The sequence below is a fragment of the Poecilia latipinna genome, unplaced genomic scaffold, assembly GCF_001443285.1.
Source record: "Poecilia latipinna isolate Pla-1442-1.1 unplaced genomic scaffold, P_latipinna-1.0 Scaffold188, whole genome shotgun sequence".
Lineage (NCBI taxonomy): Eukaryota > Metazoa > Chordata > Actinopteri > Cyprinodontiformes > Poeciliidae > Poecilia > Poecilia latipinna.
In genome coordinates, this window is record NW_015112804.1 from 23,733 (window position 1) to 47,537 (window position 23,805).

The window sequence follows — 23,805 nt, forward strand, 5'->3', positions numbered from 1 at the left end:
TCTTTTCTGTCACATCATGTTCGTGTCGCCGTCTCATTATTGAGACGCCACATGAAGGATTTTAGGCCCAGAACTGGTCACATTTGCTCTTTAGATGACAGAAACTGAAGGAGGTTAGTCTCTAATCCATCCGATTCGCTGGAACAAGGCCAGAGGTCTGCAGCTGCTTCCGTCTGCAGGCTCAATAAATCAACCAGGATTGATCTGATCAACATCTCAACGATTCCTAATTATCACACAAGGATTCTGGAAGCTAAATTATCATCCTCTACTTTGCTATCACTGCTTCAGACATACTCTGGCTTTGTTTAAATAAAAATGTGAAATCTAAATAGATTTAGTAAACAAAACGGCAGGAGTTATGTAAAATTTTACTGCGTTAATGTTGTCATTTTAGTTTCCATAAAAATGTGATCCTGTCTGTCACTTTGTTTCAGCTAAAATCACATGTTCTGCCTGTAAAACTGGGTTTTCTTCTGGACTTTTTAAAACTGTCTTGCTGAGTGAAATTCACACCTGAATTTAACCAAATAATTTGAAGCTGTGGTTCTCTTTCAAACCAACCAAACCCTTTAACAAACCTGTTCCCCTCCTCGCCTGTGGGGGCGCTGCACCAAGAACCACTGAAGGAAATGGCGTAAAAATGTCTGAATACGACACTGAGCGCAACTTACGTCTTCACAAAATGTAAACAAAAATGGAGCGGCGTCAGATTTTAGCGGTTGTAGGATTTCGCTTTTGTCTTTTGTAAAAGACAACGAGCCATTTCTCCTGCTAAAGGTAACATTGTATTTGTTCTAGTTTTATTTACCCAGAATGCCTTGTGCTGGAGTCAATTTCTTATTTTGGAAAAGTCCATTTCAACTGAATCGAGACCGAGGTTTGTAGATGGACAGGGTTCGCTTTGTTTAGACCAATTACAGATTCACACCTCACCAAACGAACCAAACTTTAAACAGACTGGAGTTTATTAAAGTGGATTAGACAACTTAAATGTCCGTAGGCTGTCTATTTACGTGTCTAAAAAAAGGGTAACAGTGGAGCTGCTTGAAAGGAAAATGGAAAAACATTTAGTTTGTTTTCATTATCACTTCAGCAGCTAAAAGCAGCAGGTTTCTAACCGTCCTGCTAATACACCTTTGGATTTCCATTGAGAAAGAAGAAAATCAAGTTTGAACCACTGGAGGGACAGCTGCAGCAGGAGCTACGTGCTACAAACAAAATCTCTGAGAAATGAGCTCTGAAATCATGTGGAGTAATCCTCATCACAGCCAACATCTGTGTGGAGGTTTTACAGATCACTGGTGGAGCCAAAGCAGCTTTAGTTGGATAGAAAGACTTTCAGGGAAGGATGTAGTACCTTTCAGAACAAGTGAAAAGCATTCTGGGAAACCAACACTGTCAGAACAAACGTGTATAAATGCTGCTATGTTCGGGGGTAACAGAGGCTGCAGTGCAAAGAGTCGGGCTTTGATGAAAGTTATGTTTTATGATCAAACAGAGGAATGTTCTGAACTCCAACCAGGCTAATCAGCTAATGACCTCCCAACACAGGGAAGGCGATCTATTTCCTTTAATCACCTGCTGGTAAAGGTGACCTATTATACTTCCTTGAGCAGGTTAGCATAAGGTGATAAAAAACATGTTCATTATATTAAAATCATATTTAGATGATGACATTTAGTCAGCTCAGTTCTGTCTATTTTGGCCTCCTGCCACTTTAAACCCAAATAAGCTGTTGCTGGCCACGCCCCCCAACCAACGTTTATACTAGCAGGTGAAAATAGCTGCAAACAGATGAGCAATTATACAACCATGCATATTTAAAAAGCATTAGTAGTGCCTCCTGCACAGCCAACTAGAATGTAGGAAGTGGTTTCTGGATGGTACGTCAACATCAACAAATTTGTCTTTTCCAGCAGCCATTGTACAGGGCATACAGCGGTAAAACCAGCTGAGGACTCATATTTGCTGGGGAACTCTGCTGGGGTTGCCAGGTAATGGCACAGTGTGACTTAACAACTGGAAGTATTTGAAACAGCTAATTTTCCAGACACCAAAAATGATTAACTTATCGCCAGAAACCGACTGGATTTTTTTTTTTTTTTTTTTTGTATGCTTGGACGGTTTCTAGAAGCAGTAGAAACCAAAACGAAAATATAAAAATATAGAATGTCCCCTTTAAATATTTTTCAACCTGAAAGGAAACCTGGATTCATCTCCACTGCTCCGAGGGCAGCAAATGTTCTGATCACATCCATATAAACACGCACACGCGCGCACACACACACACACACACACACACACACACACACACACACACACCCTGAGCCATCTTTCCTTTATTGAGGTCAGGAGTTCATTTCATTTTTGTTCCAACAGAAATGATCTGTAGAAATAAGAACAGGAAAAGTCTAGAAGGATAATAAAAATGATGTGAGTTGTTCCTGAAGGTTTGGACCTCATGAGGACGTTATGGCTCCACTGAAGGGCAGGGTCGTCTCACTTTAAGGCTCAGAGTCAGGTTTAATGAATCCTTTTTTAAAAACGAAAGCACTCTGAGCTCAGCGTACATCCAGCTCCTCTTAAATAGAAAATGATGAAGTGCCGTTTTTCATCAGATAACTATGCAGACCTGCAGCTCTAATTAAAATGTGACAAAACCATCAAACCTGAGTGTGTGTTGATGCATTACCATGTAAATTAGAGCACTCTGATCAGCAGATTCACAAAGTGTGAAGTCAGACTTTACCGTTTTTCATTTTGAGTTATGGGAGGGAAATGATGCACAGAAAAGCTGCAGCACTGAACCATTTTCTCCAACCAATCTGCAGGTAAGTTACCGTAACAACAGAATGAGTGATTTTATTAGCTGATGCAGGATCAAGATTTCATTAAAAACATCATCATGGTGCCTTAACACCCTCACAGACACAAATATGTGGAGGTGACCTGAATTTATTTTAATTTTGTGGTCATAACATTGTTGAAATGAGTTACTAACTCATTGGGAAATGGGAACTCAGAGCTGGGTTTGATGTCAGAATTTCAAACATGGTGGCGTCCAGAAAACATTGTCTGCAATAACTCTTACAAACATCATTTTAAGTTTTACTTTCCATAAGCAAAAACAACTTTCAGTTTGTTCAGGTTACTGTAACAGGCGCTAAACATGTTTCCACTGTATCGTGTTGATGCGAGGAGCGGCCATGTTGAAACAGGAAGTTGGTCTTTCAAGTCATAACTTTGGTAGTGGGACTTGGAAATCCAACTTTGTATGGCGTTCCAGTTTATTTTTCCAACTGGGAAATCAGAATCCCCCAGTTCTGACTACAACTGGAATGCAACATCAGACTTTGAGTTTTATTTTGAGCTTTTCAACTCCAGTTGAAAGAGAAAAAAGAAACAAATCTCAAAGGTTAAAGGTGACTGTATTTACAATGTGTCTACAATAGCACTTTTTTGTCAAATATGTTGAAAAAAATCATTAAAAGCATGAATGAGAAAAGCAGTTTGGGGAATTAAATGTTGAAAGTAAAGATATGAACTCAATTCAAAAAGGTTTAGATGGTGAACTATGAACATGAATCATTAACCAAACTGAACTGAGTTTTAAGAACTAGTTCATGTTAAGGATGTGTAGTGATCCATCTCCTGGGTTTGTTTCTTGAACATCTTTGCTTCACATACACAGACTGTGAGCTGACGAAGATCTTAATGTCATGTCAGTCATTTAGTCTGCGGGCGGCTCCATTAACTAACCGCCCCCTATAGACACAACACCAATTAACTGGGAGAAAAACTCTCTTCATCTGGCTCTCAGTCAGCTGGTTTACATCCACAAAGTCCATTTCAGACGAGTCTGCAATTAATGCTGCCTGCGTGTCTGCTGGTGAAAGGTCACAGAGCTCAGGAGGAGTTAAAGGTAAATGAAATGTTCTTTATTTTCTGTTTATTTGCTGTCAGTCAGCTCTAGCAGCTAGAAGTCACAAATACAGTAACAGCTGCACAGACAGCAGAGCTGTAGTTCACTGAGTTTACAGTCACTTCTGATGCTGAAGGACTCAAATTTCATGCTTTCATTTCTCTACAATTAATATTACAACTTCTAGTGTTCAGTCTGATCACTCATTAACTGTATTACTGGACCTGCAGCTGGTTAACTGCTAATGACCCACATCAAACAGGCAGCAACATAGTTACTAAGTTAATACAAGGCTGGGCGATAATGTTGAAAAACGCATCATAATATAATTGCTTCATATCAGTCCGTATCAATAAGTGTTGATTAGTTTTTTGTTTTAAATGTCTAAAATACAGCCAAGCTGGAGGCGTGGCCTTTTCCGTTTTATCTACAGTTTTCACTTCACATTTTTAATTTTGAAGCAGTTATGAGGCACAGTGGTGAAACCTTAAACCGCTGCTGCGCCAGTTACTCAGCAGGTTGTTGCTAGGCAACCAGAGAATGAGAGCGTTAGCTGAGAGGTTGAGCAGCTAAAGCCCTAAATTAATGTTTAATATAATTTAATTATAAAACGTTACACTTTAAAATAAAGTAAGCCTGACAGCAAACTGACGATTCAAATAAATGAAGGCAATGATACATCACCATGGTAACAAGAGATGGATTATCCTGACTCCAACGTTAATTCCTGATGTGATTTTAAACGTTATTAAAGTAAAAAAATTCTGATTTTTTTTTATCAGACTTGTGGAGTTTCTTATTCCTCACATCCTGATGTGAAACAAGGAGAGTTTATTTTAATACTAAACATCTCTAGGAGCGATCCGGTTACTGGGAATCAACTGAGGAGTTCTGGGGTCCTGTTAGCTGGACCCCAGAATAAGTTAAACACCTGACAGCACATTGCTAAGTACGGGGGAGAATCTGTGATGCTGCGGGATTGTTTCTCTTCCAAAAAGCCTGAGAACCTCATCAGAGTGGTCAGCATCAGAAATTCTCCGGAAAACTGATCATCGCTGCAGTTTTCTGCAGGATAATGATCCAAAATGTACAACCAAACAAAAAATAATTCACTTTATTCCTTATACAGTAAATCTGAGCAACTTTTCAAAAACACATACGTAATTTAGGCCATTTTTTTTCCCTAACTTTTCTTTAAAATGTGAAAATAACAGTAAAAGTCAAAACAGCGCATTGAAGAGTTTTCCTGCCGATTACTTTTTCACTCTTTATAATAATTCTGCATTCATTCATGGCATAGCGGTTGTTTGTGTTTTTGTTTGCCTTCCTGTGTGATTGGTTGAGGATAAACAGTTTAATCCCTGAGGTTAACCTGGCGATGATGATGATGATGATGATGATGATGTAAGCAGTGGGCGGAGCCTCAGAGGTTTCCTTTCTCCCTCTGGGGAGATTAAAGGATTCCTGAATGAAGCGTGACTCGCCCTCCCTCTCTCTCCTTGTCTCCACATTATCGGTCGCTATGGCGACGGAGCGCCATAGCCGATGCGAGATCTCTGCCCTCTATATTTACTCTGTTGCCATGGTGACAGCCCAGCCGTGTGGCGAGGTTGGAGGGGAGTAAACTTCTGGGTTAATGTAGTGCCGTTTTATTATTTTGGTCTGAATCTCGCAGATGGTGGAGACACCTGAACGCACCAGCTGTGCTGCGTTCACTGCTCTCTGGAAATAACACCCAGACTTCAGCTTAACATATTAAATGATAATCTCTACTTCATTGAATAAGACATGTTCGGGTATTAAAAGGGCCACTGTTTTCTTCCCATCTAGCATCCAACAGAGGTGGGAGCTGATCTGAAGTGTTAAAAAACTGAATATTTTTAAACTTGACGGTCTTCAGGCCGACTGCAGCTTTTAATTGATGCTAATTGCTGGCATTGTCCCCAACGTGTGCCGACAAGAACAATTTTAAAATCTCACTTTATGAACCAGGAAAAATCTGACCCAAACAACCTGAATGTTACAACTAAACTTTTTGATCTGTCTGTACAAACTGTATTTTGTGTTTCCCGTTCTGAGAGAAGTGATGAAGTGTCTCATAAAGCAGCTGCTGTGTATCTCCTCTGAGCTGGGAACAGAGCTGGACAGAAGGTTAATGGGATGAGGAGGATTATTTTTACTTTTTGGACCCGTTATTCTTACTTAGAATAGGTGGAAGACGATGGATTTTACAGATGGATTTTTCACTTAGATGAGATGTTTCTGACCTGAATGGGTCTACAGCTGCAAGCGGCTAATTTTTCCTCGACAGTCTGAACGGACAAATCTGATCTTTCCACCCCCAAAAAATCTGATTCGAACTAAATCGGACATCTGATTTTTATTCAAAGCGTCTTCAGTTTGAACGGTCATGTCGTATTTTATCCAACATGCATCGTAATTCATAATAATTCTGCACCAGAAGAAGACAGACGACGTAAACAATGACTGAAAATCATGATTCTGAAACTATGAAAGCAGTTTGTGTCAAAAAGAACCAGTCTTGGTTCTGACTTCACATCCAAGCAGACTTCAGTCAAAGCTCCACAAACAGCCATTGCTAATAGTTTATCAGCTTCTTTTGTCTTGTTACAGTCTAGTGATGATCCTGTTGGCTTCCACTGTTGAATAAACTTATCCATAAACAGCTCAATTCTTTATTACTGCTGTCATCAGACCGCTGAAGTGTGCCATCTACGTTCTTCTTCTGCGCTTTAAGGTTGTAAACACAGAAGTTTGATAGCAGTCACGTTTAATTAGTAAAATGAAGGACTGAACAAAAGAAAAAAAATATTTTAGTCATTGCTAAGTCGTAGCCTTAGCAACAACTGTCTCCACAGAAGAATTGTAGTTTTTCCTGTGGTAACTTTAATGTGGCATTTGCGGCTTTCACTGCAGTCTGCTGTTCAGATCCCTGATCACGAAGGCTCAGCTCAGATTTTAAACAAACTGAGAAGTTCACTTGAAAACCTGATGTGACGCGTCTCCCATCAGCTGCTTCTTAATGACGACGAGGGTTTTTAAATGCCTCGTGTGTCTCTGAAGTCCTGAGCAGAAATAGATTTAGACGGCTGCAATCCAAAAACCGAGCCGGCAAACACTCCTGGCTCTCTGATGGAAATTAACAGCATCACTGCAGCTGTGCCTCCATTTTTATCTTCATCTTTCACATCATTCTCTTTTTACAGTCGCCTCTTTTTACATTTAATCTCTACTAATTCAGAACTGTGTACCTTTACTACAGGTGCTGTTGTTTGGATTATTGTATAAGTTTCCACTCATCTAAATGCTTTCTAACAAGTTTAAGTCAACCCAACGGTTTGTAAAGGCCAAACTCCTTATTTTGGTGCAGATTCAGAATGAAAACAGGTAACGTGAGATTTTAAGAGACAAGCTGTTGGCTGCAAACTCCACTAATAAACTTCACTTAAAAACTAAAAGCTGAAATCATTTATATATCCATGACGTCAGCATGTAGATATTAGCAGATTATAGGGTGATTTCCCTCCTCTGGCCAATTAGCAGGTTGGTGTGATACAAAATGATACGAATTTGAATATTCATGTTAACATCTCCTCCCTTCTCTCTGCCCATTTCCTGTCTGGAAACTGTCAATAAAGGTTTCTAGTACCAAAAAGACCCTAAACATAAAAGACAGAGATAAGAAAAATCTGCTTGAGAACTTTTCCTAAATTGTATCAGAGCGAAGAAAACTCAAACAAAAACCCGAAAAGTTTATTAAAAAAAAAAAAAAAAGAAATCACAAAGTGAAAGACGAAGCCATGATTACAAAAGATTAGTTACCCAGCCTCTCTTACTCAGGATTAATCCAGCTGTTGAAAACTAAACTTTCCCCTAACAGCTTCAACAAAGGCCACTCATGCTTGCTGATAGTAAAGTTGTTAGAGGTCAATGCCGCTCTAATATTTGCTGGATCTCAGAGACCCAGAGGTGTTTACCTTTGGATTGAGGACCAGCTGCTGCTCGTCGAAGTGCAGCAGCGCCACAGAGTTGGACTCGGAGTTGTTGACAAAGATCTGCAGGCAGGGATACAGCGACGTTCCCTTACAGTCGGCTCCGCACGTAAAAACACACTCAAACATCTCCTCAGGACGCAGCACAGACACCACCTGCAAAACAAGATGGATGATCAGCAGAAGCACCAATCGTTTACCATCTTCACCAAAAACAAAATGAATATATTTAGTTCTGGGAAATCACTTTGTATGTTCAAGGAAAGGAAGCTTTAATTAATGCCTTGAAATTTCTGAAAGTTTCAGAGGAGTACCCTGTAACATCCTGGGTGTGTGAAATAAAGAAATATAATGCTGTCTTATCATATCCAGTGCAACATCTGAGACACATGCAAGTGTCTTTTGTCACTGCTGACATTCACCACTGGACTTTGACGCAGCAATTAACCTTCTTTAGACTTCATCTACCAATCAATACAGGACAGTTTGTAACAGGACCAAAACCAACGACATTTTACAAAGAAGATTCACATTCTGTCATGGAAACCAGAAAACTGGAAATAACCAATCTACAGTAGAAGTTTGTGCAAAAGATGAGAGAGGAGAGGACTCTGCTACAGGAGTGATGACCTCTCATTAGCGGTCTGAAACGACAAGACGGATGAACAAACAACACACGGAGACGACGCCATCAATCTAATCTGCTTCTATAAAAGTCAGACGGTCTTCACTGAACAGGCCAAAGAGCTGCAGTAAACTCAAGTTTTCTGAGTTATGATTTATTATGTCACAGATTCGCTAATGGCACATTGGAAGAGCGCTCTACCGCATGACCAGAACCTGCACAACTCAGGGAAAAACCCTCCAAATGACGCATGAGCATCAGTCCAAGATGATGTAATAAGCTAACAGCCGAATAAATCACCTGAATAAATTCATCATCCGCAGCACACAGCATAAAGTGCAGGCGCTGGAAGCCTGTAATTCATTTCATGCATATATTCCCAAAGGCTTTGAAATGCCACAGCCTAAAGAGCAGCACAAATCCACTTTTCATCGACAACTGAAAAGATTAAAATGACTAAAACAGAAACAAAACATCTGTCTGAGGCTGACTGTTTGACTATTTTTTAAAAATACATTTAATTGTCAACACTAAAGGTCATGTTGGTCTCCTGGTACAAAACCAACCTCTTACTAATACAAGACTTAACATTTATTAGTGGCCATTGACAGAAGCTTCTTAGCATAGACAGAAAAATCCATCAAAATAAAACCATCCTGGTGCTTCTGATGATGAGAAAACAAGTAAGATCCTCTAACAACATTAGAGTTTTGTTTATCACTCAATGACATAAAGACTTTGTCTCTTCTTTACAGCCAAGTCTGACTTCTTCAAAACTTGAGTCTAAGCCAAAGTTTGAGATTTTACAGCTTAGGCCGATGCAAAGTCTTTAGTCTTTAAGGTTGGTAGATCTCCATTCCTAGTCCTTGAGATCAAGTCGCCATCTTTAACTTAAAGTAGTGGTGAGAAAACACAGACAAGTGTGTTCACAGCCATGGTTCTGAATCTTAATTAAAAGGAAAAAAATGAACTGTTTTCCTCCACAAAAATACTAATCCTGATGCTCAACATGGTTGGTTGTGTTAAGCAGCTTGTGAAACATTTCTCTGTTTTCAGTCAGTTGTCAGGGAACCACAGCACTTTACCAAAAAGAGTCTGTCTCCTTTAATCAGATTGTTTGACTTACTGCTGCCAAAACGGATGGCTGCACCGAGAGCTGAGCTCTCCAATCATACGCAAACATCAGGCAGCAAACACTTAAGTATACTTTTGGCTTTTGTCCAATTTGTGAACACATGATACTTCAAAGTATAATCTTCCACAAACGTGATGAAGATTAAAAGAGCTGCTAACCACTGTAAACACAGCGTGTAGCAATTACTGTTTCCATGGAAACCAATAGAGAAATAAATCAAGACAATGACAATAAAATGTTCATGGAATTAAAGCAAAACTGTAAAAAGACGACAGAAACAAGACAGCTAAATACTGTCTAATATAATGTATTTTTATCATTATTATACATCTTGATTTCAAGTCTATAGACCACAAAGCTGCGTCCACACAGCAGGAAAATGCAGATACAATTTCCCCCCCCCATTTTATATTTGACTTTTTCAGTGGCCGTCTGATCTTTCACCACAAAAAAAAAAAATCTGATTTGTGCCACTTTCATCTGTGATATTAAATTTCATATGTATCCAATAGTTTTCAAATCCTCTGTAGTCTGAATGATCACGTCTCATTTTATCCAACTGTTATGTCATTGATGTCAGTCAAGCGTAATAATTCGGCACCAGAAGAAGCCAGACGCGATAAATTCAGACATAAACAATGTCTGAAGCAAATCTTTGTCTTCTTATGATTTTGCGTCGATACGGTCGGCTTCCATTTCTCAACAACCTTCAAATCGATCCATAAACTGTGGCGTCCAATATTAGCTCTAGAAACAACGAGCTGCTGCGTGACATCAACGTTTGGCGATGTGAAAGGTTCGCAAAGAAGTTTGTATAATTAAATATGATCGAAATCAGTCAGAAAAATTAGTCAGATTTCAGCAATAAATTGGAATTGAACCTCAACACCTGATGTGTGAATGTAGCCAAAGTTATGCAAGTATAGATTTACACTGCAGGATTTTAAAAAAATTGAAAAAACCCAAAGCCAGTAGTCACAGTATTAAACAAAACTTGATTTTGAGAATATTGTATTTTCTTATCCAGCACTTTAATTAGAGCAGGGTTCACTCAGCAGCTGGTGTAACACTTTCTCCTCAAACAACAAAAGTGTGCTGAAGTTTCTTTATGTAGAAAAACTAGATAAACTTCAGTAGTTTGACTAACATGTGTTTTTTTCTGACATGTAACCAGACTCTGAAGTCCTAAAATGACATAAAAACTCAGAAACTGCAGATCTGGATCTAAATGGTGTAATTATCTGAGACGGTTTTAAATAGACTTAGTTTATAGAGCATTTCTGTAGCAACTGGACTGCAGGATGACTACATTTCTGTAGAGTCAATGATTCAGTTCAGTCAAGGCGTAGCCAGATGATTATACTTCAATATAATATTTACTGTAACTGGGTGTAAAACTCCCTGTGAATGGACAGTAGTATAGTAAATTAAACTGTTTTGAGCTGAATTTGATACAAACCCTATTAATTTATCATTAAACTAATTGGACTAAAATTAATGAATGTAATTAAACTGTGCAGTCAGTGAGGTTTTGACGCACCAAGCTTCCCTGGATGATGAGTGACAGCTCAGCGTTATAGATCCTGTCAGATCAGATCAAATATGTTCCACTGATCACCTTCACTTTGCATCAACTTGATCAACACTGAGCAACATCTGATCACTACAGCCTTCTTCACTGTTAGAGGAATGAACTGGTCATTACAAACAGGTTGGAATCTAAACAGTATCACACATGCTGGTCATATTAAAGCTGATGTTTTTATCTTTTATTAAAATTATATATTTTTAACATATTTGTTGAATCTATCGATGTTGTGACAGTTTGAAAAGAGACAAATAATCTGTGAAGAAAAAAATTAAATCAAGCTCCTCTGCCAACTCTCAGTGCTAAATAAAAACAACCAACCACAGCCAGAAGGCGGGGCTTAGCATTGTCAATCACCCTCCGTTTCGCACCCCCTAGATCTCTGCTATGCTGCAGCTAGCAGAGCTGATTTCCTGAAGTTCAAACCAAACATCAGAACAAATGGGGTTTAAGTGACTGAATGTGATGTATTGCTGGTACCAGATGGACGGGACAGACTGCTTCAGAAATGTCCCATCTACTGGGACTTTCACAAACAACCTCATCTGACCCTGCTGGTGTCAGAGAGCAGAGGAGAATAACCCACTTCCAACAACGAAATGGAATATCAGCCGTGAATGCACAGCATGTTACAACTCACAAAGCTGTTAGATAAAACTGGAAACTTCAGCTACAATTGAAAAAGGATCAATATAATTTGTAAAATATGTGACCGGCAAAAACATAAATGTGAACATAAATAATAAAAAATGGAAATGACTGCCAATAAAATCTGTGTGGTGCAGTTCTTAATCATTCATGGCTTTCCTTGCTACTTCTGAGCACCCTGAAGTTATCCCCAAAGTAAACCACAATAAAACACATTTAAATGTACTGTTTTATGGGTTATCGACCAAGCTTCAGAGTCTGCATCCATAACATCGTAAAATTAATGCAAATAGATGCATACTGCACCGTTAAGGGCTCCTAAACATAATTAACATACTAAATCAAACTCTTACTGGACCAGATGACTAAAAAAAAAAGTAGCAAATATATTTTATTTCAAAGTGCATTTTTGAATCTACCGAAAAAGTTTATTCAAAACTAAAATTGTATTAGTAACATAAATAACCCGCAGCGCGATTAATCGCTTTAACCGGTATATAATTTCAGCGCGGTGCGGGTTCAGTCCGCGGTTCTGACCCCACCGGAGCTCAGCGCAGCTCGCCGCCAGGCTCACCGTGCAGTTGGCCGGCTTGCTTTGCAGGCTCTGCAGCGTCGGACTGAGCCAGCAGAAGCCCAGGATGAAGAGGCTGAGAATCCCGCAGGCGATCAGGAACAAACCCAGCCGGATGCTCTTGTCCTCAGCCTCGGAGTACTCGTACGACACCCGGATCTTCGCCATGGCAGCCCCGCGGAGACCTCCGCCGGCATGGAGAGGAGGAAGCGGGGATGGGTGGCTGAAACGCGGAGGGAAGGAGGAAGATGAGAAAGAGAAGCGGCTGCTGCTCACAGCCTGAGTTTAATCAGCGGCTGCTTTCAGACTCTGAGTCCGTTTTATTTACTCTCCCTCCATCCTTCACCCCCTCACCATCTCTCCATTTTCTGTTGCATCTATTTACTGAGATTTCCATAATCTGCCCTCCTCCCATCCCCGTCCTCTCTCTCCGGCTGACTTTCACTCTGTTTGCTTCTAAAACATCACAAAAACGTTCTGACGACAACCTAGAAAAATGTTTTACTTTTATATTTTCTCAAACTTACAACTTTAACATTTGTTCAACGAAATCTTAATTCACTGGATGCATCTTTATAAATGTTAAAGTAACCAAATCAACTAGTGTATGAAGAAGATTTAAAAAAATCTTAGGTTTTAATAAAGATTTCACTCATTTATCAATGACAGAAATAAGTGCTTTTAAGCTGAAAGAGTCTGGTGATTTCCAAAACTTCCTGTTCGCTATATTGGAGGACAAACAATAGATTAATATTTTTCCCCGTCTGAGAAAATTTTTTACACAAGATACTAACAGTCTACATATCGGAGAACATGTATACTAAGTTCAGACCTAAACCATTGGTAGATTTCGGTTTAAAGCGATAAGCAATAAGAATGTTTCGGAGCAACAAAGCAAGAGCAACAACTTGACTCTGATAAAGAATCTGTGGAAAAGTAAATAAAGATGTGTGCATATGTGTGCATACATCATTACACAGGGTAAAAATAAGTTTTGACCTAATTTATTTCGGGTAAAAATCAAATAAATTGCGTTTCCCCCCAAAATTAAAACTTTTTTTTGCGCTGTATTATCTTATGAGGTGCTGAGTTATTTCCTGTCACAGAAAATAAATATTTTTATTACATTCATATTAACCACGCAGAATGATTTCTGTGTTATATTAAATATACTGCAACCAACATTAAAACACAAATACGCTGTTTAAAGTCTAACAAGAACTTAATTTACGTTAAGCTTTTATTATGAAGGCCTGGGGGAAGTTGTATTAGTTCATTTAGCTAACAGACCACAAAATAGACGCTGATGTTTAAGTATGTTGGACCAAAACTGACATCATTTAAATAAATAAGCAGACATTTAGCTACAGTGTTGAAAGCCAAAACTAGTAACAACCCAAACTATCAAACCTGAACATCCTGAACACAATAAACAAACATTTGGGGAAAAGCTAACTTACTTAGCATTAGCAGTTAGCTGCTGCAGATTGAGCTGTAGTTCCCCCTGTTTGTAGTGAAAATTGAAGCATTTTCATAACGTCTTTCTGGTCCCGATAAAAGTTCAAACCCGGCTGTTTTAAGTATTTGTTGCCGAAATATGCCCGGCCCGCTAAACTCTCTCTACCCGTTACTTCTGCTTCTGTGCTAATCAGTAGGTGCGTTTGAGGGATGATTAAAAAAACGGAATTTTTAAGAACGTGTTTAATTAATTATCGTTTTACTTTCCATTTTAAACTGTCACACTTACTGAATATTAATGCAATGTATTGACCACGGTGACCATTAAAAACATTAACTTCTTCAGGCCAGCTACAGAAGAGAACATGATTAGCTTCATAGATTATCTTTGCTTTGTCAAATCCTCAACACATTCTAGTCCTTCAAGATCTAATATCGTTTTATCCCCTTGCTCTGCTCTGATGAGACCATAATTCAACTTTTTAGCCTAAATTCAACAATGCATGCCACACTTTTAAGAGTTATTTCTATAGCAAAAGAAACAAAAAACAACAAATTTCTTTCCTCTTCACTATTTTGCTCGACTTTGTGCAGATCTGTCACATTAAATCCAAATACATGGAAGCTAGTTGTTGTTATGTGACTGATGTGGGATTTTTTTTTAAGAGGAAGAATAACTTTTGCAAAGCTTTCCCTGGTGAAGACTCTGCTGCCAGCAGTTCATGTCTGAGCTTGACCTTCTCACAGGTTCAGGTGTTGACACTTCTGGTCACATGGTGCAGCAGTGACAGTTTCTATGGTTTCACCTTCCTCTCTCTCCTCTTGTAGTGATGTTCGCTCGCTCCGGCAGCCTGATGATTCAATCCAGATCTGAGTTTTATTACGCCGCTGGCTGCTTGTTGTTCTCTCACTGTTACAAGCTGCATGAGATAAGCCTCTTAGTGGAGGAAGAGCACATCAGTCTCGCTCAGAAACACACTGGACTCTTTTACACCTCATTCTTCATAAGGGACGGCTGTGATGAGCCACGAATAAAGATGTTGTTACTTAATTTATTGAGAGCACAGAAAACAAATGTGACCTACTTCTAGTCAAAACCTGAGGTGAAAAACTATCTTTTTGTAAACCATGTTTAGAATGTGTTGTCAGCAGGTGGCGCTATAAACTACACTATTGTAACAAATATGAAAATAGGCTGCATTTAATTTCCCTCTGGGATTAATGAAGTGCTTTTGAATTTGATCTGGATTAGATGTTGTTGTTTTAAAATAGGAGTACATTGCAACATGTTCTACTTAAAGGTAAGGTAAAAATCTGGTGAAACTGAACTCAGTTGAACTCAAGAAGAGACTTCACATCAGGTGAGTGATTACTGTTCATACTTCCAGGTTGGTTTGGTCTTTTTTCTCCTTGAACAAATGAAATCATCATTTGAAAACTGCATTTTGTATTTAACTAACAAAGTTAGTTTGATGCCTTTAAACATTTAGGTGTGACAGAGTATTTCCTAACAGCACTGCAATGTTACTTTTAAAAACATTAATCTAAACCACGGAGATGATTAGTTATATTTTCTTCATTTAATTTATTTTAATTATTCCGTTTATTGATGGAAGTTTGTCTGCCTGGGTTTTATTTCCTGTGGGTTTCCCTGTGTGTGCAGTTTGAGATGCAAACAGCCACCTAAAATGTTCCTCACGGACCCAATGATCAATGAGCCGACTGAGATCCGATCGATTTCCGGTCCTTCCAGCCGGCTCCGAGGAGACCTGAGGGTGTAAAGGAATAAAAGGATCGCTCTGGGTGAGGCCGCTCTTCTGTCTGAGTCACCTTCGGTTTGTAACGACTCCTGAGTGAAAAATGTCCACCTTTTCTAAAACAAACATCACTTCTTCCAATGAGACATGAGCTGATAGTAAAACATTTGGACCTGGAGCAGCTCTGTCCAGCTGAAAGAGACTCAGAATCGTCTCAAAACTTAGACTCATGAAAAAGTTCTAGATTTTCTGCCCTTCGTTTCAGAAACAGAGTGAAATATTTCAGGTGTTTATTTCTTATTTCAACAATTCTGGCTTAAAGAGAATAAAACTCTCAATTTTTAATCCCAGAAAATTCAAATATTACTGAAAAGTCAACGCATGTTCATAGAAAGTTAAGTGGAGGGAAAAAATGCACTAATAACCAGGGCAATGGCAACCTTGAACAGAAACAAGAGTTGAAAACTGAGATGTTTGGTTTGAATCAAAACATTTTTTCAAACTTTTTATAAAAAGTTAACAAATGAGTTTCATAAATTGAATTTTTTCATGATGTCATTTTTAAAAATTTTCCAGCCGTTGATGAGACGTTCAACTGATCAGGAGGAAACGTTTAGGACGCATCTAAAAGTTGCAGGAAGGACTTGGACGCCCTGGATCCGTTTGATCTCAGTGATTGTAAACAGAAATCTGCAGGGTCCGAACAGAACCGCCTGGATCACCTTAGCAACCTCTGCTGGTGTCGTCTCTGCAAAAAGCCCGGAGCTCTGAACAGCCGAGTCAATCCACGGCGGCGGTAATCAGGGAGGCATGTGGCGGGATTATCATCATCTCTGGAGATCAAAAGATTAGAAATAATAACGGAAATCGGAGCGGGAGAACCCGGCCCACATGTCGGTGCACAGCAGAACCATCAGACAATTCAGGGACCTCAGCTTAAAGTGGAACTGGGTGTGAGCTGCACAATATTTGCTCCTTCTGTTCAGGAAAAACAGAAGCAAGCATGGCTGGAGCAGAGGAAACATTTGGCTGGAAATCCCTCCATCAACAGCGACTGACAGGCTGGAAAAATCCAAAAAGATGGAGGCGACGCTGCAGCCTGGAGCTCTGTCAGAGTGATGCAGCAGTTTGATAGCTTCAGGCTGGAGACCTTTCACCTCCACTTTTTAATGATGTACAAATCAGGGTCAAAAGTTTACTTTTTTTTCATAGATTACATAAAAAAATGTAAGATTTTATAACAAAATTTGTCATATTTCAGATATTTCCATCATTTATTTCTTTTGTTGATTTATATTTGACCCATTTTAGTTTTCTTTTGTAGGGCGTTGGACACATTTGTTCAAATTGGCTTTTAGTTAGTTTTATGTCACATGTACACCATTTTATTTTTGTAGTTTCTGACTTGTGAAAGGTGCTATAAATGTTAAATATTTACTTACTTTGACACTTTCTCAACAGGAAGCTCCACCTGGATTGTTAGAAGTTAAAGAAAAGCAGCAAAGTTTAGACATTTGATTCTTCAGAGGTTCAAACATCACCAGGAGGATTCATCAGAGGAAATAAATGCTGTCCGTCATCGAACTTCCTCCCACATCTGTTCCAGAGGTTTTTCTTGGCTCCTCTCTTCGCCTTTCTTGTCTCAGTTGTTGCCAATAATAAACAAGCTCTGCAGTGGTGGCGCCGCGATGCTGAAGTGTCTTTACAAGTCGAGTTTAACAACAACACATTTCAGCAACAAGGCAGTTAAAGAGCTTTACACCATAAAAATATAGTACAATTATGAAACAAGCAATAAACTTTAGATTTTGTTAAGTCTTCATCAAAATGATGATCGATGCTATGTTCTATCCTCCTGGTTTTAGTCAGAACTCCAGCAGCACTGTTCTGGATCTGGAAACACCTGAAAGATAAACTCATGGATGAATTTCTCTAGATCTTGATGGGATATTAATCCTGTAATACTGGAGATGTTCTTCAGGTAATAGAAGGCCAACTTTATAACTGTCTTTATGTGGCTCTGAATGTTTAGATCCAGATTTCAGGCCTAATCTCTAGTTTCTAGCTGAAATAACTGAAGCTGTATGCTGACTGTAGATTGTTTCCTCTCAGTAACTTCAGTTTTGTTTCTGTTTGTTTCTGAGTCATGGCTCAGCACACATTAATTCACAGGAACTGAAGCTTCTTGAACTCATACTGAATGATGTTTTGATTTAAACTGATTGTTATGATGCTGATGAGGAGACTTGATTCCTTCATCTGGTTGAGGATCAGTGGACTAGATCTTTACTGTTTCTGATGGGACTGTGGGAGTTTGGTGGAGCCTTTGGGGTATTTTTGGGATTATCCAGCCTTGCTAACTCAAAGCTAGCTCTGTGTGCTTGTTGGTTTCCTGCGTGGATCATGACCTAGAATGAGATCTCTCATAGAAACAGCTTTTTGTTTGGAGATGAAGGGATGAAGGCTGCTATCAGGGATGGACGTCAGCAACTACTGTGAAAATATTTAAGACAGAAGAAATGATTCGAGCATCTAAAGATGGATGTCTTGTTTCTCTGCAGGGGAAACTGACTCACTCTGCGTGAGCTAATGATGTCTGTTGTTGCTTCAATAAAAAAAAAGAAATGAGCTAATTAACTGAAGTGAAGTTTTAATTTGCTTCATTCGCCCACTCTCACACTGCTACACTTTTTTTTTTTTTAGATCAGTTTGTTGGTTGCATAACTTCTGTACAGGCAAATTATTTTTACATCGTCACGAGTTGGAGGAACAAGTTAGATTTAAAATAAATGATCAGAACTCAATATCTCATTTTCACGGTTGATTAAATCTGCCACGTTCGGCTGGTTGGTCTCAGAGTGAATTTAACAGCTGCTGTAAAGTCTGCTACGTTAAATATGTAATCCTCACACTCTGAGATCATCACTCGTTCTCTGAGCCAGAGGACGTAAACCTCAGAGTCCAGACAGAAACTTGAAGAGGTGATCTGACTGGAAACACTGGGCAGCTGCTGGGGAAGCCGACAAAGATAAATGAGGACCTCTACAGGTGGTGACATGAAACTGCAGAGACTGAGAGATTTAGTTTTATTCAAAAATTGCAAACAATATCAATTTAGTTTTAAATCCGTTTTTAGGTTTAAATTCTTGATCATAGAAATCCTTCTTAACTCATCAAACATTAATCTGCAGTAAATCAATTAACTGAAAAAAAAATCTTGATTCAACTTGGACCTTCATGTATTCAGCCAAGATGAGTTCTATTATCAAAAACTTCATAAAGTTTTCAAATAAACACAATAACAAAGTGTCCTAAACAAACCTTTTCCAGAGCATCTGATTTCCTGCTTGTTTAAATTTAATTAGGGTTATGCTGCCCTCCTGTGGACAAACACTGTCCTGCAGGAAATATTTAAAAATTACAAATAGAGCTGATAGACGAACTGTCATCAATTAATCCTGACCCACTGAAAGATAAAATAACTGATTTTAAAGTTAGGACACTGTAAAAATAAACAAACAAACAAAAATATAAAATCTTGTAACATTTGCAGATCTAAAGTCTTATTTAGCTGGACTGGAGGCAGATATGTCTCCTTGGACTGTAAAAGCTGATGGACCCAATTCAGAGGTACAACATTTATTCATCTCTTCAAAATAAGAGCCTGAATTATACCGGAGTAAAGTAGCTCAAGATATATAGATTTATTGGTTCCTGGTCTGAAACTGAATAAAAAAGCAGCAAAAGTTCAAATAAAATCTCACAGATAATCGTGAAGTCAGGAGAACTACCAAACCCGTTTAAAACATCAGAGCTGAATCTGATGGTATTTAAACAGAAAACTGAAACAAACAAATAAAATATGTTAGAAAAACTATTTCCCTCTTCATCTTGAGGAAATAAACCCAAAATAAACCCAAACTGTTGATGGATGACCAAAAGAAAAAAAAAACTGAAAATGAATGAATCAAAATGTCAGAAAACTGACACAAAATTCCAAATAACGAACAAATCTAACAGCCAACGTTACGGTTGTGAGTAAACAACCAGAAAGAATCAGTCTGGACTCGGCGTTCAGTTTCATTACCAGAATATTTATTTTATTCTTTTTTTTCCCTATTAAAACACTAGCTGCCATATTTGATAAAACAGCCAACGGCTAAGTCCTCCAATCAAATCTCCTCAGACAGGTCACATGGGTCTGTGGGCGTGTCCTTGGCTTGTTGCTTGTGGCATGACCAAGCTGTTGTCATGGCGACCGACATAACAGGAAGTCTCATATTGCATCATTCAGAGGCCGGGTCTCCTTGTTTGGGGTCAATTTGTCTTTCTGTCGTTCTGCTGCCTTGGTGTCATGAATATATATTCAGAATACACACACAGGGCACAGTGGCGCCTCCTGGAGGGAGTTTAAGGGAACTGAATGTAAAGTAAAAAAATGAAGGAGTTTGGTTTGGTTTTCTTGCAGACGGTCTGAGTTGGGTTTTTGTCTCCATCCACTAATTACAGCCAGCTGTAAATTAGCTGAGCAGGATGGCAGGTGGAAGCAGCTGCTCCGACTCCAACAACAATAAATCCGCCTCAATTAGCACCTCTAAAAAGCTGCTCTAAAAGGTAAAAATGACATGCTTCCTTCAGATGAAATGGTCCCAAACCAGGAAAACACAATCATGAAGATTTCAGCAAGAAAACCAAAAAGTCAGAGTAGCTTCTGGGGGGGAAGAGGACGAATGTAGCAGGGGAATAAAAACAGAGGAATGGAAAAACAAACATGGATGTTTGGATAAAATAGAAGAAAAGTGAAAGTAAAGGTCAGAGCTGACTGTGACCTGAAGAGAGGCTGCCGTTTCCATTTCAGCCCAGAACAATCTGAACTAAAATCTTCCTTTATAGGTAAGAGGTTTAACGCTGTTCTTTTACTGTCAACAAATGCACAAAATCACACTTGAAACAAGTTTAAAATATTCTCTAAAATCAGGTTTTTAAGCAGCTTTTATTTCTGACAAACTTCCAGACGATTCTGTTGATTTTTGGTACATTTTATCATAAAAACCAAAAAGATGTTAGCAAACAGGGAAACATCCAGAAGGGACATTAGAGCCTCCATTAATGGGTTATTGGAAGCTGATGTCTGTCCTGCATCAAAATAACTCAGTTCATTTGAAGATAAATATTATAAACATTTAAAAACTCTAAGCTTGTTTGTTTAACAGTAAAATCAGAGCAGGTTTTTACTGTCTGACATTTCTTTGGCTGTTTTTATATCAGATAAACAAAATGTTCAATAATGCTACAAAATGGCTGCTAGCTTCAGCCAACTCTGGGGCTACTCCAGCAGAAATATCTGATTATATGAAAAATGCTGTTAGTGGTCAGATTTTTAGAGAAAAGTAAAGGATTTTGATGGCTTTTTAAGAGAAACTGAATAAATTATTTTGCCCAAATCAGAATCTAGAGCCTTTAAATATTTATAAACAAGTGGATGTTTATTTTTTCCTCCATTTAAATATAAAATTTATTTTTTTATTTTCTCCTTGAAAAAGGAAAAAAAATCTTCATGATCAATATTCTTATTTATATTAAATTGAACTTTTTGTTAGTTTTATTGACTGTTTTTGCCTGTTTCTGTTTCAAACTTCTTAGGTTTTTTTTATCTATTTAAATAAAACCTTAGAAAAAACTAAGATTCGCTTTAAAACTACACACCTTCATGAAGACTTTGCTGTTTTTAAACCACAGGAGTTTTAAATGTTAGTTTTTTGGTTGTGATTTGTTGACAATAAAAAAACGTCGTTTTGATGTAAATAACTGAGTTTGCTAAACAATAAAAATAAATGCTTCAGGAAACACAAACCAACTCGTTACAGTTAAAGTGGCGCTTCTGAGTTCTCTACATAACATCAAGAAAACAGAAAAAATATATATATTTTCTCTTTTATTATGAAATAGTGCTACAATGTACATTGCATTTTGTCTCCTGATTGCCCACTGAGTGGTGATGTGTGTCCTGATCTGTAATTCTGGTAAAAATGAAAAATATTTTCAGCTTCTTCTGCACCACAGAGTGAAAAATTCTCCATCCTGACGGGCGAGTAAACCCAGTTTTCTCTGTTAAAACCTGTTTCTCCATAAAAGCTTCTTTAGAAAACAACAGTCAGTGTGTGAGTCGACCAGATGGACAATTGTTACCAGCTCTGTCTGTTTCTCTCATCAGACCAAAACAAGTCATGGAGAAGAAGCAGGAATAAACCAAAAACAGAAATGAGGTAAAAGACAAACATAAAAGAGAAAAAGGTAAAATGATGAAGTCTGTCAGAGAGGTGGGCACCGTCCTGAGTCCTTACAGGCCAGATTCATGTGAGTGGCGGAGGAGGGAAAACCTCCAGGGGCGGGACTGATGAGCCAGGAGGGCCAATGGCAGGCAGTCAGGAAGGAGGGAGAGCCAATCAGAAGGCCTGCTGGGCAGGATTGTAGTTGAAAGTGGAGGGAACATGAGGTCGCTCTTCTAGTTTGTCATATTCAAGATGAAACTCCTGAAAACAAGGAATCAAACGCTGCAGTGAGATTCACTCACTTCACTCTGAGTCAGAGTTAAAGATTAAACACTTTATGCTGCTAATGGACCATAAAATGTCCCAGAAATTAATGTGATGATGATGATGTTTTTAAAACATTTTCAATGAATATAATGATAAACACAAATAAAATGCATGTTCACCCTCTAAAAGGTAAATATCTAATTTATGCAAAACAAAAAGGGATTAGGAAGAAAACTGGCCTTCAAAAATACTAATCAACAGACTCAGAACAAAAAAAATAAGGCAAAACTGCCAGTCAGCATTTTTACAAAAACAAAACCCCCTGCAAACCAACTACTTTGTACTGTGTGACAAATTATCTTAAAGGGCAGCATCTCTTTAACCGTTAAACAAACTAAACAAATCAGCATGCAAATGGAAATTATGGATCTCATTTTAATTTATCATGCAATTAATTGATCTATTGCTTATTATGACAGGTTTAGTCATGACAGATGAACTCATGTTGATCTGAAACAGTAAAAAGGCTGAATTAGAAATCTTCAGTTTTCTGATTCACATAGGGTAATTCTGGTTAATTATGGTCGGGGGCAACTGTGGCTCTGTGGGAAGAGTGGTTGTCTTGTGATTGGAAGGTTGTCGGTTCAATTCCAGCTTCCTCCTGCCACGTGTCGATGTGCCCTTGGGCACTTAACCCCAAACTGCGTATTGGTGTATAAATGTGTTAGTGCGAATGGGTGAATGTGACTCTAGTGCAGGGCTGGGCAATCCTGGTCCTCGAGGGCCGGTGTCCTGCAACTCTTAGATGTCTCCCTGGTCCAACAGCTGAAGCACCTCTTAAGTGCAGTCAGGTTCTCCAGAGTGATGCTAATTATGTCATTATTTGACTGAGTTGTGTTGAAGTTGAGACACATCTAAAAGTTACAGGAGACCAGAATACATTTGTTTAATGCTTTATCATTTTTGCTATCTTTGAAAACATTTAGCCACTTAGCTTCCCCTAAAATCATTTTTCTGGACAAATTCCAAAGTGCAAACTTTCAGTTTAAATGGAAAAACTAAGTTCGTTATTGGATATTTAAATTATAACATCAAAATAAAATTGGCGCTCGAGGGTTGAAGTCTTTCAAACAGTTTGGTGTTTTAGCATTTGGGTGCTTTCTTCTTTTATTTCCAATTTTGACTTCCAATGATTCACTTCCTGCTAAAGAGCCCCCTGGTGGTTGAAGAAAACTCCACATATAGTGGCTTATAGTCCGGAAAATACGGTACATGAAAAAAAAATCTAAATGCTCTCTGGTATTGTTCAGGGGGCCGGACTAAATGTGGAGGTGGGCCGGATTCGGCCTGCGGGCCGTAGTTTGGGCACCACTGTGCTACACCAAGATGGTATTTAGTGGAACCATTAAAACGGAATTAGGTTTTAATAGGGAATTAAAATTTGAGAATGTTGTTGATCAGTTAAATAGCATTGAGGGGAAAAAGCAGATTTTTCATTTTTTAAATAATACTGGGAACATTATGAGAATTTGAGGTGTAGATATTA

At 38.6% G+C, this 23,805-nt stretch overlaps 2 protein-coding genes and 1 long non-coding RNA gene across 5 annotated transcripts in view; 1 reads left to right on the forward strand and 2 right to left on the reverse strand.

Moving 5' to 3' along the window:
- Positions 1 to 14,348, reverse strand: part of LOC106946360 (calcium-activated potassium channel subunit beta-4) — a 37,030-nt gene extending 22,682 nt beyond the window's left edge. Inside the window, exons 1-3 of one of the 2 annotated variants that reach the window (XM_015030635.1) lie at positions 14,253 to 14,348; positions 12,509 to 12,728; positions 7,924 to 8,094 (exon numbers count right to left, since the gene is read on the reverse strand). In XM_015030635.1, the coding sequence (XP_014886121.1) occupies positions 7,924 to 8,094; positions 12,509 to 12,673 (336 nt within the window). In that variant the 5' untranslated portion in view covers positions 12,674 to 12,728; positions 14,253 to 14,348. The other variant, XM_015030634.1, reaches the window with a different exon arrangement.
- On the forward strand, positions 3,319 to 20,160 carry LOC106946361 (uncharacterized). Its single transcript, XR_001424753.1, has 2 exons — positions 3,319 to 3,925; positions 17,182 to 20,160. It is a non-coding gene; the product is annotated as an uncharacterized LOC106946361 (long non-coding RNA).
- Positions 20,161 to 21,638: 1,478 nt separating this feature from the next.
- The window catches only part of LOC106946362 (CCR4-NOT transcription complex subunit 2-like), a 16,447-nt gene continuing 14,280 nt past the window's right edge, over positions 21,639 to 23,805 (reverse strand). For both annotated transcript variants that reach the window (XM_015030636.1, XM_015030638.1), the window contains exon 15: positions 21,639 to 22,253. In XM_015030636.1, the coding sequence (XP_014886122.1) occupies positions 22,167 to 22,253 (87 nt within the window). In that variant the 3' untranslated portion in view covers positions 21,639 to 22,166. The remainder of the gene's footprint in view (positions 22,254 to 23,805) is intronic.